Source organism: Saccostrea cucullata, unplaced genomic scaffold, assembly GCF_032062105.1.
Source record: "Saccostrea cucullata isolate Sc308-1 unplaced genomic scaffold, CSIRO_AGI_Scuc_v1 ctg177, whole genome shotgun sequence".
NCBI classification, from domain to species: domain Eukaryota; kingdom Metazoa; phylum Mollusca; class Bivalvia; order Ostreida; family Ostreidae; genus Saccostrea; species Saccostrea cuccullata.
In genome coordinates, this window is record NW_026926295.1 from 173,086 (window position 1) to 188,148 (window position 15,063).

At 32.7% G+C, this 15,063-nt stretch overlaps 1 protein-coding gene across 1 annotated transcript; it reads left to right on the forward strand.

Annotated features, from left to right (window-relative positions):
* The first annotated feature begins 4,125 nt into the window (after positions 1–4,125).
* LOC134271291 (uncharacterized) lies at positions 4,126–13,463 on the forward strand. The gene is made up of 9 exons (XM_062753517.1): positions 4,126–4,351; positions 5,736–5,771; positions 6,318–6,332; positions 6,754–6,873; positions 7,240–7,490; positions 7,734–7,857; positions 9,983–10,084; positions 13,233–13,286; positions 13,409–13,463. The coding sequence occupies exons 1-9, from the start codon at positions 4,135–4,137 to the stop codon at positions 13,426–13,428; spliced, it is 939 nt and encodes a 312-aa protein (XP_062609501.1). The 5' UTR covers positions 4,126–4,134; the 3' UTR covers positions 13,429–13,463.
* Positions 13,464–15,063: the final 1,600 nt, after the last annotated feature.

Sequence of the window (15,063 nt, forward strand, 5' to 3'; positions counted from 1 at the left end):
TCTGGACCTACCCTACCACCGGTGGATTTAATTTAAACATATTAAATAAAACACAATATCGATCAGGAAGCGTCCACATAAGTTTAAGCTTTTCTGGTCTACTAGTTATTTAGAGGAAGACTTTTGAATGACCTCACCCTATTTTTGCCTTTTCGTGAGTGTCTGCCCTTACAAAGTGAACTTGATCCTTCACTGAAATTTTAACTCCCCTTTACTTAAGTATGTTTTGTAAAAACTTTGGTTAAAATTAGCTTAATGCTTCTTGAGAGGAGGATGAAAATGTTTACAAGTTTACAAACCGACGGACGAAGGACATTGGACAAGTGGTGATTAGAAAAGCTCACTTAAATATAAATTCGAACCATGCAATCAAAATTAGCAATACTCTTTGTAATATTCTTTGCAGCTCTTTTTTTGGAATGCATAGAGGTGGAAATTTGTATTAAAAATTAGGATCTTAATGTTTTTAAAATCATAAAATCTTTGTAAATAATTTTGAAAATTAAACAAAAAAATCTGTTTTTTTTCTAACAGAATACAGAAATGCCAGGTTTCTGAATAAATAATAAATTACCAATCGCAAAATTAATGACGGAAAATTTATAGTGAAATATTTTTGTCCCATATGCAAGATACATCATGTCAAAAGGTATGAAAAGTGTGTTAACATACTCAGTTCATAATTATTATGCCTACGTGCAAAATGATTATGTAGACATACAAGTTACCAATCCATTTGGAGAATCTGATTTCAATTTAGAAAAAAAAAACTATTTCAATTTAGAAAAAAAAAAACTTTGGGGAAAAAACTCATTTACGCCTGAATCTAACAGAATTATCTTGCTTATTGACACACTTTTCTCTAAGACAATATTTTGATTGAAATATGTGGAGATAAGGAACAGTTTTCCAGCTCAAAAGCCCATTAAACAATACAAAATAGTAGCACAGCAAACACAGACCTCCAAAACATCAGAGCTGGGAATAAGGTGCCATGGAGGAGTGAGCATCTCCTGCCCGAGGGTCACACCGGCCGTGATCTCCTCCCATGTTCGTGAAAAAACGGAAAAATCAGTGGACAGCTCAGTGTGTAAATAATGGCCTAACAGTTAAAAAAAAATCAGTCAGCATGTGACTTAATGATAAATTGTATTTGCTAACAAGGTATTATTATGGAAAAAGTAAGTCAGCATATGACTAATATTACTATGAAAAAATTAAGTCAGCATATGACTAAATGACAAATTGCATTTGCTCACAAGACCGTTGTTTCGACCATAGAAATTACGAAATTATGACTTTTTGAGATTGTTGATATTCTTGCTTCATTAACTTGTTTGTCAATAACTTAGCTTGTTTTAGAAAATGTTTAGAACTTGCCCTTCCTTTTCGAATCGACTGAGAAATATAAACTCCGTATGATTCTGAGTTTCTTATTATCATATTAACAATTAACAATAGTTCCTTCCTTTCATGTGTCAACTCACCAGTGAGTTTGAAATAAAAGTCATTGAGTCAAATGCTTACTGACGTTCTTCATAATTATCTTTAGTCCATCATTTACACATTGAATTGTCGTCAATTTTCTTTTATTGATTTTTATACTTTGATTTGAATACAGATCGTTCTATTGAAATACAAAGACAATGAAAATTTAGTTTGATTATAAGATTTTTTTGAATTATTTCGGAATTAAGTTAATTTATTTAAAATCTGGACTTCAGTATATGCTCAACAGAGTTCATTATTGAACTTATAAGTTCCGGATGAAATTATTAAGCAATAAAAAGATTTTTTCTTGAATCCTTTAATTTTGACACATGATTTGTGTGTGCGTGTGTGTGATATATATATATATATATATATATATATATATATATATATATATATATATATATATATATATATATATATATATATATATATATATATATATATATATATATATATATATATATAGAGAGAGAGAGAGAGAGAGAGAGAGAGAGAGAGAAATATAAACTTGAGACAATTTAATCGGATTTTATTCTGTGAGTAATGAAATCAATGTTTTTAATTCTTTACACAGGGGGATAACACCAGAACTGCTCCTGAAGCTGTGAAACACACCATTAAAGCCACAGGTAATCACTATAAGTTGATACTTTTGTTTTGCAAAACCCTACCTTTCACTGGACGATTGCAACAAAAATCCATTAACGTTATTCAATAGAAAATATTCTGTTAAAAAGTAATCTGATTTATTTTTTCTGTTGTTCTAAGATTTCGTATCAATTTTACGCTTTGTTTCTATCCGATGTTTAAGACCGCGGAACATTAACTGGCAAATTTTGAAATATACAGCTTACGTCATTTCTATGTTACAATCAAAACATTGAGTGATAGACAATGAAATGGGCGGGTACAATTCGACGCAGACGTTTGGAAAACATCGAATTGAAATTGCAGATCGAAATTCATTTTCAATCCACCTCAGCTACGCTAGAAGGCACATTATTACTGATTGACCCAGAAGACAAATAATTTCAATTTTGGTACAGTTTGAATTTTTTTTTGTCCAGTGTTTTAAATTAATAAATATTTAAGGGACAAATATTTCATTTCTGTTTGGTAAATTTATGTATATCTTTGTGTTGGTGGGTGGGGGGTTGAACGATTTTGAAATAAAGTTGTCCAACAGTTTTCAGTGAGAATAAGTATAAAACTCATGCACTCTTATAATCCTAAAAGTAAAATATATTGTCATGTTAAGCCATGACCTGACTCGACAATTTTTTAACCCCCCCCCCCCACCTTCTAGAATTATCAAATATCTCCTGAAAAATAATCTTTGTCTTGTATGATCTTTCGCGTTCTTAAAATTATAAGCTAAAACTCATATTAATGTGAACTTCAAACAATATGTATTTGGGCGTTGAAATATAGTTGATTTTTGGATCATACATTCACTCTTTGCTTTGAAAACAGCTCAGGTGGATTGAAAATGAATTTCGATCTGCAATTTCAATCCGATGTTTTCCACACGTCCGCGTCGAATTGTACCCGCCCATTTCGTTGTCTATCACTGAATGTTTTGATTGTAACAGATAGAAATGACGTAAGCTGTATATTTCCAATTTTGCCAGTTAATGTTCTGCGGTCTTAAATGTTCCTATTGTACAACAGGAGGATACCGTGTCGTGGAAAATAATTTCATAATCGACCAATGCTTTCATCTCTTAGAGGCTAAGACGGTTTGAAAAAAAAAAAAAACTTAAGCATTATTTATATATTATACATCCACTCATATTATCTCCTTTATTCTTACATGTGAGAAAACCATTATCATTTTCAGTTCGAAAAAAACGCTATGTAAAGCACCTCTATTGACATTTATTACATGTATTAGTGGCTATTTCGTCAATGAAACTACAATAACATACATACCAATGATAAAATATTTCATGGACTATACCCTACATTAAATGATTAATTATTTATACACTAAAAGAAATAAAATGTCTTTCTTTTCTCTTTCTACTACGAGATTTTACGTTGCTACTTTGATAATAACTGCAGAAAAAATCACACACTCCGCTTACTCGGTGTATGAAAGTATTTTTGTTCTTACAAAATATCAATGTGCACATCTTCAGGTAGTGTTAATGGTATCAACGGAGAACTTAAGTACCAAATGCCACCACTGGAGGCAAAGAAACCAAACAGGACATTGGTCTTCCTCCGTTTTATGTCTGTGGCCATTATTTCAATGGGCATTGGTGCTGGCGGAGGCATCCTGGTTTACAGACAACTTGGTAATGGGTTCATACTCAGCATTTTTAAACAAGTACAGACACTATTTGTAATTTAAAAGCCAGGAATAATATTTGAAGTTTTAGCTGATCTACCTTAAATATTTGAAGCTTCTGATCTACATATTTGTTGAATTTACCATATATTTACTTATCTATTTAAAATCGTCAAATTTTTTTGTCATTGCAAACGTTTAATTTGGCTCATTTAAACAGATGAGTGAAATTCCTATTTTGGAGGGAAAAAAAGTTTATAAAATACTGCATATAGCAAGAAAAAAAAATGAAAAAAAAAATATAGGGAGTAAAATAGCTAATAATAACAGTAGGAGATCCCGCCTCCATGACGTCATCAGAGACCGGAGATCCCGGGGATTCCCTCGCCGTGGAAGCTGAGGAGGGCACCACTACGGTGGGGACACCGGGAGGTTTTGATGATATTTTATCGCCTCTTCCGGGGGGAGGAGGGTTTGCGGAAATTTTCCCCCCGATGGTAGGAGAAGATGGAGGATTTTCTCCCCCTTCCTCAAATTGGGGATTGCAACGAGGTGGAACGGAAGGTAACTCTAAATAAAATTCTTTTTTGTGTGTGCGTATTGCGTGAGGGTGCGTGTTTTGTGTGTGAGGGAGAGGGTGTGTGTGAGAAAGTGAATGTGCTGTACGTGACAGTTCTTGTAACCATAATAATATATATATATATATCAACAAACCAGATATTTTTTTATTGCTTCAATGCACATTACTCAAAATGAAGCAAAAATGTTTCAACTTATAGGCTTGATATATGTGATTTTCTCATGAAAGTGTGAAAATTGTTTCATAGAGTTTGAACCAGTCTGACTAAAGCCAGCCCCTACTATTTCACTTCGTTAGTAGGTGAAATAATAGGGGCTGGCTTTAGTTATACTGAGTTTGAACCAATTTTTGACAATTTCATGGAAGCAAGGATAGTATACGATTTTCCACAAAATGAACATTTGAATGACCTAAGACATCTATCATTGTTCAATAATTTAATAAAAGTACATATCATAATCCCCGCCTCTACCCCGTAATTAAACATACTCTGGACATTGCAGAGATGTGTTCAGATGCCAAGGAGACTGAGTGAAAAAATATTTGCTTTCTATTAAAGGAGAACATCCATCGTTAAACATAAATATTGATCAGATAGATAAAATTCTCTTGTCAATTCTAGTATAGAAAACAAAGGCCTATCGTTTAGCATGGAAAATTGCAGCCGAAAAAAGACCCAGAAATAGATATATTTCCTTCAAATGTCATTACCATGACAATAGAATTCACTTTTAACATTTTTTTAATCGTTGTTACATAATCTTACATATATGTCAAAAGCCTACCTGGTTTAAATATTGTTTTTGATGATGCTCTTGAGTAACGAATACGCATATGCAGATGATAATGGAATATTACTACATAAATAGGAAAAGTTAACGATGGAAAACCTAATGTCAATTTGTTTGTAATACCATTTACGTATTTGTCTCCATCGTCTATTATCAGTAATAAACTAATAATCTAAATATTTGAATATATATGAAACTACTATATAAGTATTGAACTGAAGGCCACAAGTGCTTTTTTTCTTCTCATGTGGAAGATTTTTGAATACATTCTGCTTCAAAGGAATGTAAATCAGATCGACCATAAAGAAGTACAGTTAATGTCCATGGGAGCTTCATAATGCTTTTTGACCTCATTTATGATACTTATATATTCACCTAAAACGTTTCTCTACTAGACTTTAGTCATATTAATTCAGTTTATAAATATAATTGAAGTTGATATACATAACATTTGCTTTTTTCAAAACCAGTTGTGTGTTGATTTCTGTACTTGTCAACATATCGAAGGTTAAGAAGACATTAAAAAGTTTTTAAAATATATGAAACATTAGTACATGTATCTATATTTTTTTTACAGTTATGGGGGGTTTTGTCATGGAAGGAAATCACGACGGTAATGTTTATGATACAATTATACATGAAACAAGTTGTCTTCATTCTGTAATTTATACAAAAACATTATAACATATATGTAGCTGGGTTTTTTGTGTTTTTTAAAACATATTTTGGAAAAAATTGACAAATTTAGACTGTGTTAAATTGGTTTAATTATTTTCTCCATTCAAAGACAGGCCAGAAGTTACTTGAATTATTTTGGTACTTTCAGACTCTGACAGTGGCTATGACTGTGTAAAACCACTAATTTTCTTAGAAACAAATTATCATGAAAATATTATGTACGGATTTACTATAAAATCACTTATTTTCGTAGGAACAAATTTTTAGTAATTTTGCTTTTAAATAATTTGACTTGCGGAATTTTATAACGTGGTTGAATAAGTGAAGATTTGTTGTTTTTTTTACATTTTGAAAACTCAGTAAAGGAGTCTCTTCATACATATTTAAAACAAAGAAAATTAACCCCACAAACGAAAATCATTGAAAACATTTGGATGAAACGTTTAGAAAACCAAACTGGGACACTTCTTTTGCTTTTCAGATTCCAGGAAAGTTGGTGAGTAATTAATGTTACTTTTTATATATTACATTCCTATGCAAGCTACATCTATGGACAATTTTTTAAAATAATTTCAAATATTTTAATCTCGATGTATATGTGCCATATAAAAAGAATTGCTTATTTAAATTTTAAGGGAGTTCCTTTTTGGGTTAAATGCAAACTTACGATGGTACTGATTTTTGAGATTGTAAGTGGTTAATTCGGTTAACCTCTTTAGGGAGAATGTACTAAGTTTTATCTTTTAATTTCTTATAGTGTTGAAAAATATTTTTTTTTTTTGCATTTATGTAATGTACATTTCTGTTTTCTCAATCTCGTATTAATCATATGTGCACATCGTTCTAGAACCGTAAAATATAAAAGTCAATGTATAGCTCTGATTTATGATTCAGTAATCTTTTTCTGTCGTTTAAAGACTTTTTGCAGCTTACCTGTGATTTTGATGGAGTTCCCTGTGATTGGCATACAAGACTTGACTGGTCTGTAAGAAATGAGAAATTGGGCTCGATCTCTGAGGAAGGAATCAATCAAACAGGTTAGTTCTGTCATAATTCATTTACAATAAAATAGGCGAAAGCTGTGAGTACGATTCATTTCCTTTTACCTTCCGTAGATTTTAATTGCCAGTGAACATTAAACTAAAAAGATATATTTCATTCGGCAACAAAGCCATCGTATAGACCATATAATTTTTAAAATGTTGATTTTAAACGGGAATGTTGATATCATTGTAACATTTTTTTCATTTGTAATTGAATTGCCTCTTTCTATAAATCGTTCGTGTGTAGAGCATGCCACCGTCTGTTCAAATGTAGAATTTCTGTTCTTGTGTAAACCATCTTTATGTTAATCCTTCTATATGAATGAAATTATTATAATTTTTTCTTCTTTCTGGTTACAGGGAATTACCTGTTCAGCCAAGAAAACCTGAGAATGTTGTCAACGTTTACATCTCACATCGTTAGAGAACCAAACAAATATGGATCCTTTTGTTTATCCTTTACGTTTTACAAGTCAAACAGAAGTGGACTTCTGGCGGTGTATCTTTTGGACCATGAAACGCAAGACATGAATCAAATCTGGAAGGAGGATGCCCCATCCAAATCGTGGCGGAGAGCTCATGTCAACATCTCTACTTCTAGAGAATTCATGGTACATTGTATATCCTTTTTAAAAATGTTTAGTGAGCTCAGTGGTCGATTCTGAATAGTAATTCATTGTTTCTCATGACATCAAAATATTTTGATCTGAGATTTATTTTTTTTCTCCTTATATTGCAAACTTTGCTACCTCGGGAATTTTTTCCCTCAGTTGGGGAAATATAGATTTGCTTTTTCCATAATGCCAATTCCATATCTATATACGAAATTTAAAATGACTAACTACTTTAAATAGATATTAATTGAAGCTGAACACGATGGAGATAATACCGTGATAGCCATTGATGACATTGCAATGACCAACATGACGTGTGCGGTTAGACAGGACCTCCCGGCGGTCCCTCCGCAGCCTATAGCAGGTAACATAACACTGCACTAAAAAAAATAAATTAGGAAAGTAAAAAAATAAACTTTTATGATACATTGTTATAAAAGTGTTAAGAAAAAAAACCAGTGCCAAGTAATACGTCGCACGGTCATTTACGATTAATTATCAAATAAATACTACTCAAACGTCTTCATTTTAATCATGTAAGGTTTGTCAAATTTTTTTTAAAGAATTAAGAATAAAGTGTACGAGGGGTGATCAAAAAGTTCGCGAACTATCTCTATATCAACAAAAATACAATTTCAGATTAAAATGAAAAATTTGGCACACATAAAGTCATACACATGTTCTATAAATAGCTTATGTTATGGAACGTTTCTCACCGTGTTTGTGACGTCACAATTTGAAAATGACGTCTTAATGTAGGTCACTCGTGACAAAAAATTGTTGACTCATTAGTATTCGAGAAACGAACGGCTGAAAAGTATTAAACGTATATCTTGGAAATTCCTTTGTAGAAGTTTAAATAATAATTTGTATACGGTTTATGAAGACAAAAGACTTACCAGAAGGTTTGTCATTAATTGGATTGATTGTTTAAGTGAAGGTAGGGAGATGTTTAACAATGATGTTTGTTCTGTCTCTATCTCTATAAAAAACCAGTGCCAAGTAATACGTCGCACGGTCATTTACGATTAATTATCAAATAAATACTACTCAAACGTCTTCATTTTAATCATGTAAGGTTTGTCAAATTTTTTTTAAAGAATTAAGAATAAAGTGTACGAGGGGTGATCAAAAAGTTCGCGAACTATCTCTATATCAACAAAAATACAATTTCAGATTAAAATGAAAAATTTGGCACACATAAAGTCATACACATGTTCTATAAATAGCTTATGTTATGGAACGTTTCTCACCGTGTTTGTGACGTCACAATTTGAAAATGACGTCTTAATGTAGGTCACTCGTGACAAAAAATTGTTGACTCATTAGTATTCGAGAAACGAACGGCTGAAAAGTATTAAACGTATATCTTGGAAATTCCTTTGTAGAAGTTTAAATAATAATTTGTATACGGTTTATGAAGACAAAAGACTTACCAGAAGGTTTGTCATTAATTGGATTGATTGTTTAAGTGAAGGTAGGGAGATGTTTAACAATGATGTTTGTTCTGTTGCCCAGTGAAAGCAAACTGGGAAAGAGACGTGTCTTTTGTTAAGCAATTTGATATGAAAGATCGCCAACTCACAGTTAGAAAAATAAATGAATATCCTTACAAAAGTATAATTATCAAATCCCTAAAATATCGTTTACTTTAGACTTTAAACATATCAGGTATGATAAAGTGAAGGCACCCATACTCTATCCACATGAAATAAACGACGCTCAAAAGATAGAGGACTTGGGTTTTGATGGTCACCACGCTCACTCTGTAAAAGGATATCATTATCCACCCATACTATTGCCGAGATTAGGCCATTTCTGACAAATAGACCGATTTTGCTCCAAAAAATGACTTGCATGGTAAGAAATATAGGAGTCTGAAAATTTTTTAAGCTTCTGTGACAAAAGACTAAGGAACATGTCACGTGACCGCAAATATCACGTGATCTGCGCATGGGCAGAATGGTTGCAGATGCGCGTTAAAGTCAGAGAGGACTACTTTAAAACATTTTCAATACTAAAACCCTATATCATTTCTTATTTGGAAGTTATTCAATTAGATCGCGAACTTTTCGATCACCCCTCGTATGTTTATTTTACTTAATCACGTTTACATACTGTATAAAATTAAGAAAAAAATGTACAAAAATCTTTAAAGTAATTTCAAAATAAGTAAGAACGCAGCTCATTTCCACAACGGCGTCAAATATTTCTTGTGTAATTTTTTTTAAAAACATATTCACCCTATGGTATTACATGCCACCTACACTAAAATCATTTACTTCTTTATCTTCTTAACATTTGAAACACCAAGAAGTATCCTATATCATCATCGTTGTGTTGAATTTTATTCACTCTGTGGTATTAAGTGCCACCTTCACTAAAATCATTTACCCTTTTCTTCCCTTTCAATTAAAAAACCAAGAAGCATCTTATATCATCATCTTTGTGATGAATTCATAACTATTTTTAACTGACGTTGATTATAGATTTATTCCCATCGATGCCAGATGACATGGCAATTCCAGAATTTCCTGACATTAGCGGACTTCCGGCAGAACTTCCAAGCAGGCAACCAGGCAACCTACCAGGTTATTAATAGAAATGTCATTTATTGTCATTTAATGTGATAAAATAAATTATAATATATATAGATGTTTTCCAGACAGTCTGTGAAATGTTCACTTTCAAAATCTTGCCATCCTGGTTGTTTCATAATTTTAAATCTGAATATTGGTCTTTCGTCTTAGGTGTGAATTATTTTGAAAGCTTTGTTTCATTTGTAAAACAAAACTCTGATCTACCTTCTAATTTTGAGAGTCTAACTATCGCAGTATTGAAATTAATGCTTGTTGTTGTTATGATGTACAATATTTTTTTAAATTTAAATGTGAATCGCCGTGAAAATTTAATAATACCATATTTAGGTTTTCAAAAAATAAACTTCATTTTGTTTCTTACAACAATTATACGAATCGTACATTTGGCGTCTTGTAAAATTATGTTTCTCTAATGTGTATTCAATTCTTCTTCAAACATCATACTAGTCATCAATCAGAAGACAGACAGACGGACAGTCCCTTAACAACAGGGATATTTGTTGTGCGTCCAGGTTTTTTTAATAATGCGATACAAAGAAAATTGCTTATAAATATTCCACAAAAGGTTTAAATACAAGTTCTTACAACTTTTCTACATTTATCCAAGCTGCAGATCAGTAGCTCTCCAAAATATATACCCCGACATAAGTGTACTGAGATGCTCCATACGTTTCATGCTAAGTGTCTTACATTTTTAAAAAGTCTATTTCATTGTGCACGAAAAGTACACTTTTTCTCCTTTTATATCTGCGTGTTCTCAATCTACCATCTCACAATATTACCTTCCATGTACAGTGTGTTTCTTGCATATCTGTTGCTATTTCCTGAACAAAAAATTCCTTAATTGCTTTTCTGGGCCAAAAATTGATATCATTGTGAAGATCCATTTACCATTTACACCATTTACACTCCATGTATATATGAGGAAATTTTGACATACCCAGCTTACGTGCAGAGAAGTACGAATTTGAAGAAAATAAAGCAGAACAATTCTGCATATCCCAGCGCAGTCTGCTGGATATGCGCCGTTATCGCAGGCGCAGTTATTATTTAACCTTTTATTGCGAAATTGCAACTCTTAGCTACAAAATATAAAGTACCTGGCAGTAAAACATTTCAATCAACAGGTTTAAACGTATGCATAATGGGTAGGGTGGGAATAAAGCAGAACAATGCGTAACTTTGTGTGCGCAATGGATTTACAGTTTTCCGTAGTCCGTCTGTCGGTCTGTAAACTTTCCACATTTTCAACTTCTTCTCAAGAACCACTGGGCCAATTTTAACCAAACTTGGTACAAAGCATCTTTTGGGGATGGGGAGATTAAATTGTTAAAAATAAAGGGCCAGGTTCCCTTCTAAGGGGTGATAATCAAGAAAAGACAAAAATAGGGTGGGATCATTAAAAAATCTTCTTCTCAAGAACCACTCGGCCAGGAAAGCTGAAACTTATGTGGAAGCATCCTGGGGTAGTGTAGATTCTAAATTGTTAAAATCATGACCCCAAGGGGAAGGGCGGGGCCACAATAGGAAATCCAAGTTTTACATAGAAATTTATAGGAAAAATCTTTAAAAATCTTCTTCTCAAGAACCACTGGGCCAGAAAAGCTGAAACTTATGAAGAAGCATCCAGGGGTAGTGTAGATTCTAAATTGTAAAAATCATGACCCCCGGGGGTAGGGCGGGGCCACAATAGGAAATTCAAGTTTTACATTGAAATATGTAGGAAAAAATCTTTAAAAATCTTCTTCTCAAGAACCAGTGGGTCAGAAAAGTTGAAATTAATGTGGAAGCATCCTGGGGTATTGAAGAATCTAAAATGTAAAAATTTTGACCCCCAGGGGTAGGGCAGGGCCACAATAGGAAATCCAAGTTTTACATAGAAATATATAGGAAAAATCTTTTAAAATCTTCTTCTCAAGAACCACTGGGCCAGAAAAGCTGAAACTTACGAAGAAGCATTCAGGGGTAGTGTAGATTCTAAATTGTTAAAATCATGACCCCCGGGGGTAGGAAATTCAAGTTTTACATTGAAATATATAGGAAAAAATCTTTAAAAATCTTCTTCTCAAGAACCAGTTGGCCAGAAAAGTTGAAATTAATGTGGAAGCACATTGGGGTATTGAAGAATCTAAATTGTAAAAATCATGACCCCCGGGTGTAGGGCGGGGCCACAATAGGAAATCCAAGTTTTACATTGAAATATATAGGAAAAAATCTTTAAAAATCTTCTTCTCTAGAACCATTGGGCCAGGAAAGCTGAAAATAATATGGAAGCATCTTGGGGTAGTGAAGAATCTAAGTTGTAAAAATCATGACCCCGGGGGGTAGGGCGGGACCACAATAGGAAATCCAAGTTTTACATAGAAATACATAGGAATAATCTTTAAAAATCTTCTTCTCAAGAACCAGTGGGCAAAGATAGCTGAAACATATGTGAAATCATCCTGGGGTAGTGTAGATTCTAAATTGTTAAAATCATGACCCGGGGGGTAGGGCGGGGCCAAAATAGGGAATCCAATTTTTTATATAGAAATATATAGGAAAAATCTTCTTCTCAAGAACCATTGGGCCAGGAAAACTGAAACTTAAGTGGAGGCATCCTAGGGTAGTGTAGATTCTAAATTATTAAAATCAAGACGGGGGTAGTGGGGGGGGGATTAGGGGGCCACAATAGATATAAGAAGAGAGGAAATCTGGTTACTCAGGTGAGCGGTGTGGCCCATGGGCCTCTTGTTCTATAGGTGACACTTTACTATCTAGTCATCGACCGGTCACACCCGCTGTGGGCTCCTTGTCATGTTGGAGGGGGGGGGGTATAAAAAGATTCGGACACAAGTTCTAACAACTTAAATTTCATTCTTAAAAATATTTTCAGTTACTTGTAGAAAAAAACAGGCTTTTATTTTTTCAAATATTTTATACTATAAATACTTTAACTTTGACGGTTTTAAACTGTAATTTACCTGTAGGGATTGGGTGTAGTAAGTTTTCAAAGATATCTAGTGATTAACTTCTCCACAGAAATGAATGAAATTAAAATCAATATTGTACTATTTCACTGTCAAGTTTGTATTGGTTACAAATCTGAGCAAATAATACAGGACTCCTGGTATTTTTTTTTCATCAAACATAGCCCCAGAAGAGACGGGAGGCATGAAGTTTCCGGAATTTTTGGATAGACGAGGTCGACCTGGTAAGTATACTACAGTTGCTTGGCAATGAAAAGTTTGAATTTTTTTCAGTGGCATTGCAAATTATCCTTACATCATTCATTTGATATGGTTTTTTAATATGACGCTTCATGTTTTATTTCAGAATCGACGTTATTTCAATGATGGGCGTCTGTCTGCAAAAGTGTTTATCTGAAAAAGCGTATAGCTTTACTATTACATGTACTAGTATGTTAACTTTTTTTATTTGTCTGTGTTACGAACTATTCTGATAGAATACTTGCTTTATACAATAAATAATTTTGAAACTATTACAAATATTTATGTACACTGTATAAATACAAATTACCAACGAATGTGATGAATATGAAATGAGTAACTTTACGTAAAATTTAAAACAAGCTAAAAGAATGCACTTTCCTTGCAATTGTGTATTTCAGTAGCGCAGTAATGCCAAGACATCAGTGAATCTCAGAAGAGTTCGCTTTATTTTGAACGCTTCTGAACGAGTTATGAATGTGTTTTTTAAATACAAATCTTGTGTTGTTTTGTGCTCCGTATTTGTTTTTTACAATAAATTTTTAGACAAATGAAATTTATATTTGTCATTTTTGTCTAAATAATAAAAATAAGACGAAATCAAAATTAATTGTTTCTTAATTGTAAAATTTATAATTTACGAATTTTCTTGTAAAAAAAAATTATTACACATATTTTAAGGCTAGGTGAACAGAGTGGTGAACAATACAGTATAGCAGGTTAAAATCGCGGTCGGAAAAGATCGCGATTTGTTCAATTTTCAGCAAATCGCGGTTGTTTGAATTCGCGGAAAGGAAAAAATCATATATTTCTTAAACAGTACTTGCAAGCATTTTACTTTAGGTATATTTTGTGCGAACTGATATTTTCCATCTCCATCTTACAAAGTCTGTATATGTATATCGCGCATATCAAACAGGAAAGTCAAGTCTATATATTGTGTTCATTTTGATCCCGATTGAATAAAAACGAAACACCGGACTGATCTCGAAATGAAGTCAAAATAATGTTACACATTCAGATTTTTCTTTTATTTCTGGGCCCAAATCAGAAAAAATAATACCGTAGTCAAAATGTTGAACTTTTAATCATATAATTGAAATTAATCAATTGTCGTTACCCTGTTTACTACTAAATGTCTTGATTAAAGATAAAGACTGATTGATACGCACGGGTTAAATTAAACAAGCATTAAATAATTACATCGCACGTCTACTAGATGGTATAGATAATACCGCATATTTGAGTTCATCTCACAATATGCGCCGTTATCAAAGCTCTATCCTTTTATTATATGTCATCATTCACCTCCTTTTTGTGGAAAAAACTAATAAATGTGATAAGCCGGAATTTATTTATCCATCCATACAGTGTCGGTAATTAGTCACTAGGTTTACGGGTTATCTCCCCTTTTCTATGCATCAATGAAAGTGAAAGGTGGGTGATGAAAGTATCCGATTTATGTTTTTGTTTTATGAAATATTTTATAATAATTTCCAGTTTTTAAAGTTCAGTTTCAGTCAGAGAAGTAAATCAGATTATCTTATTAACATTGATATTGCTCGATGGCAAGTATTTTATTGGATTGAAACAGATCGATTTGCCACCCGTCCATGCTTTAAACACTGACACATGGTACAAGATTACAATGTGGTAAAATAATAACCAACTTCATCGGCAGATTTTGAATGAATAAAAACTTACTAAGTGAAATAATATATAAAAAAAATGAGCTAATGTAAAAATAGGTATGATTTTCAA

What these genes read in the sequence shown, in the direction of transcription:
- LOC134271291 (XM_062753517.1), top strand. Translation starts at nt 4,135, where the DNA reads ATGACGTCATCAGAGACCGGAGATCCCGGGGATTCCCTCGCCGTGGAA. An exon ending in GCAACGAGGTGGAACGGAAG is followed by an intron (nt 4,352 to 5,735) that starts GTAACTCTAAAT and finishes TTTTTTTTACAG; the next exon opens with TTATGGGGGGTTTTGTCATG. An exon ending in GGATAGACGAGGTCGACCTG is followed by an intron (nt 13,287 to 13,408) that starts GTAAGTATACTA and finishes GTTTTATTTCAG; the next exon opens with AATCGACGTTATTTCAATGA.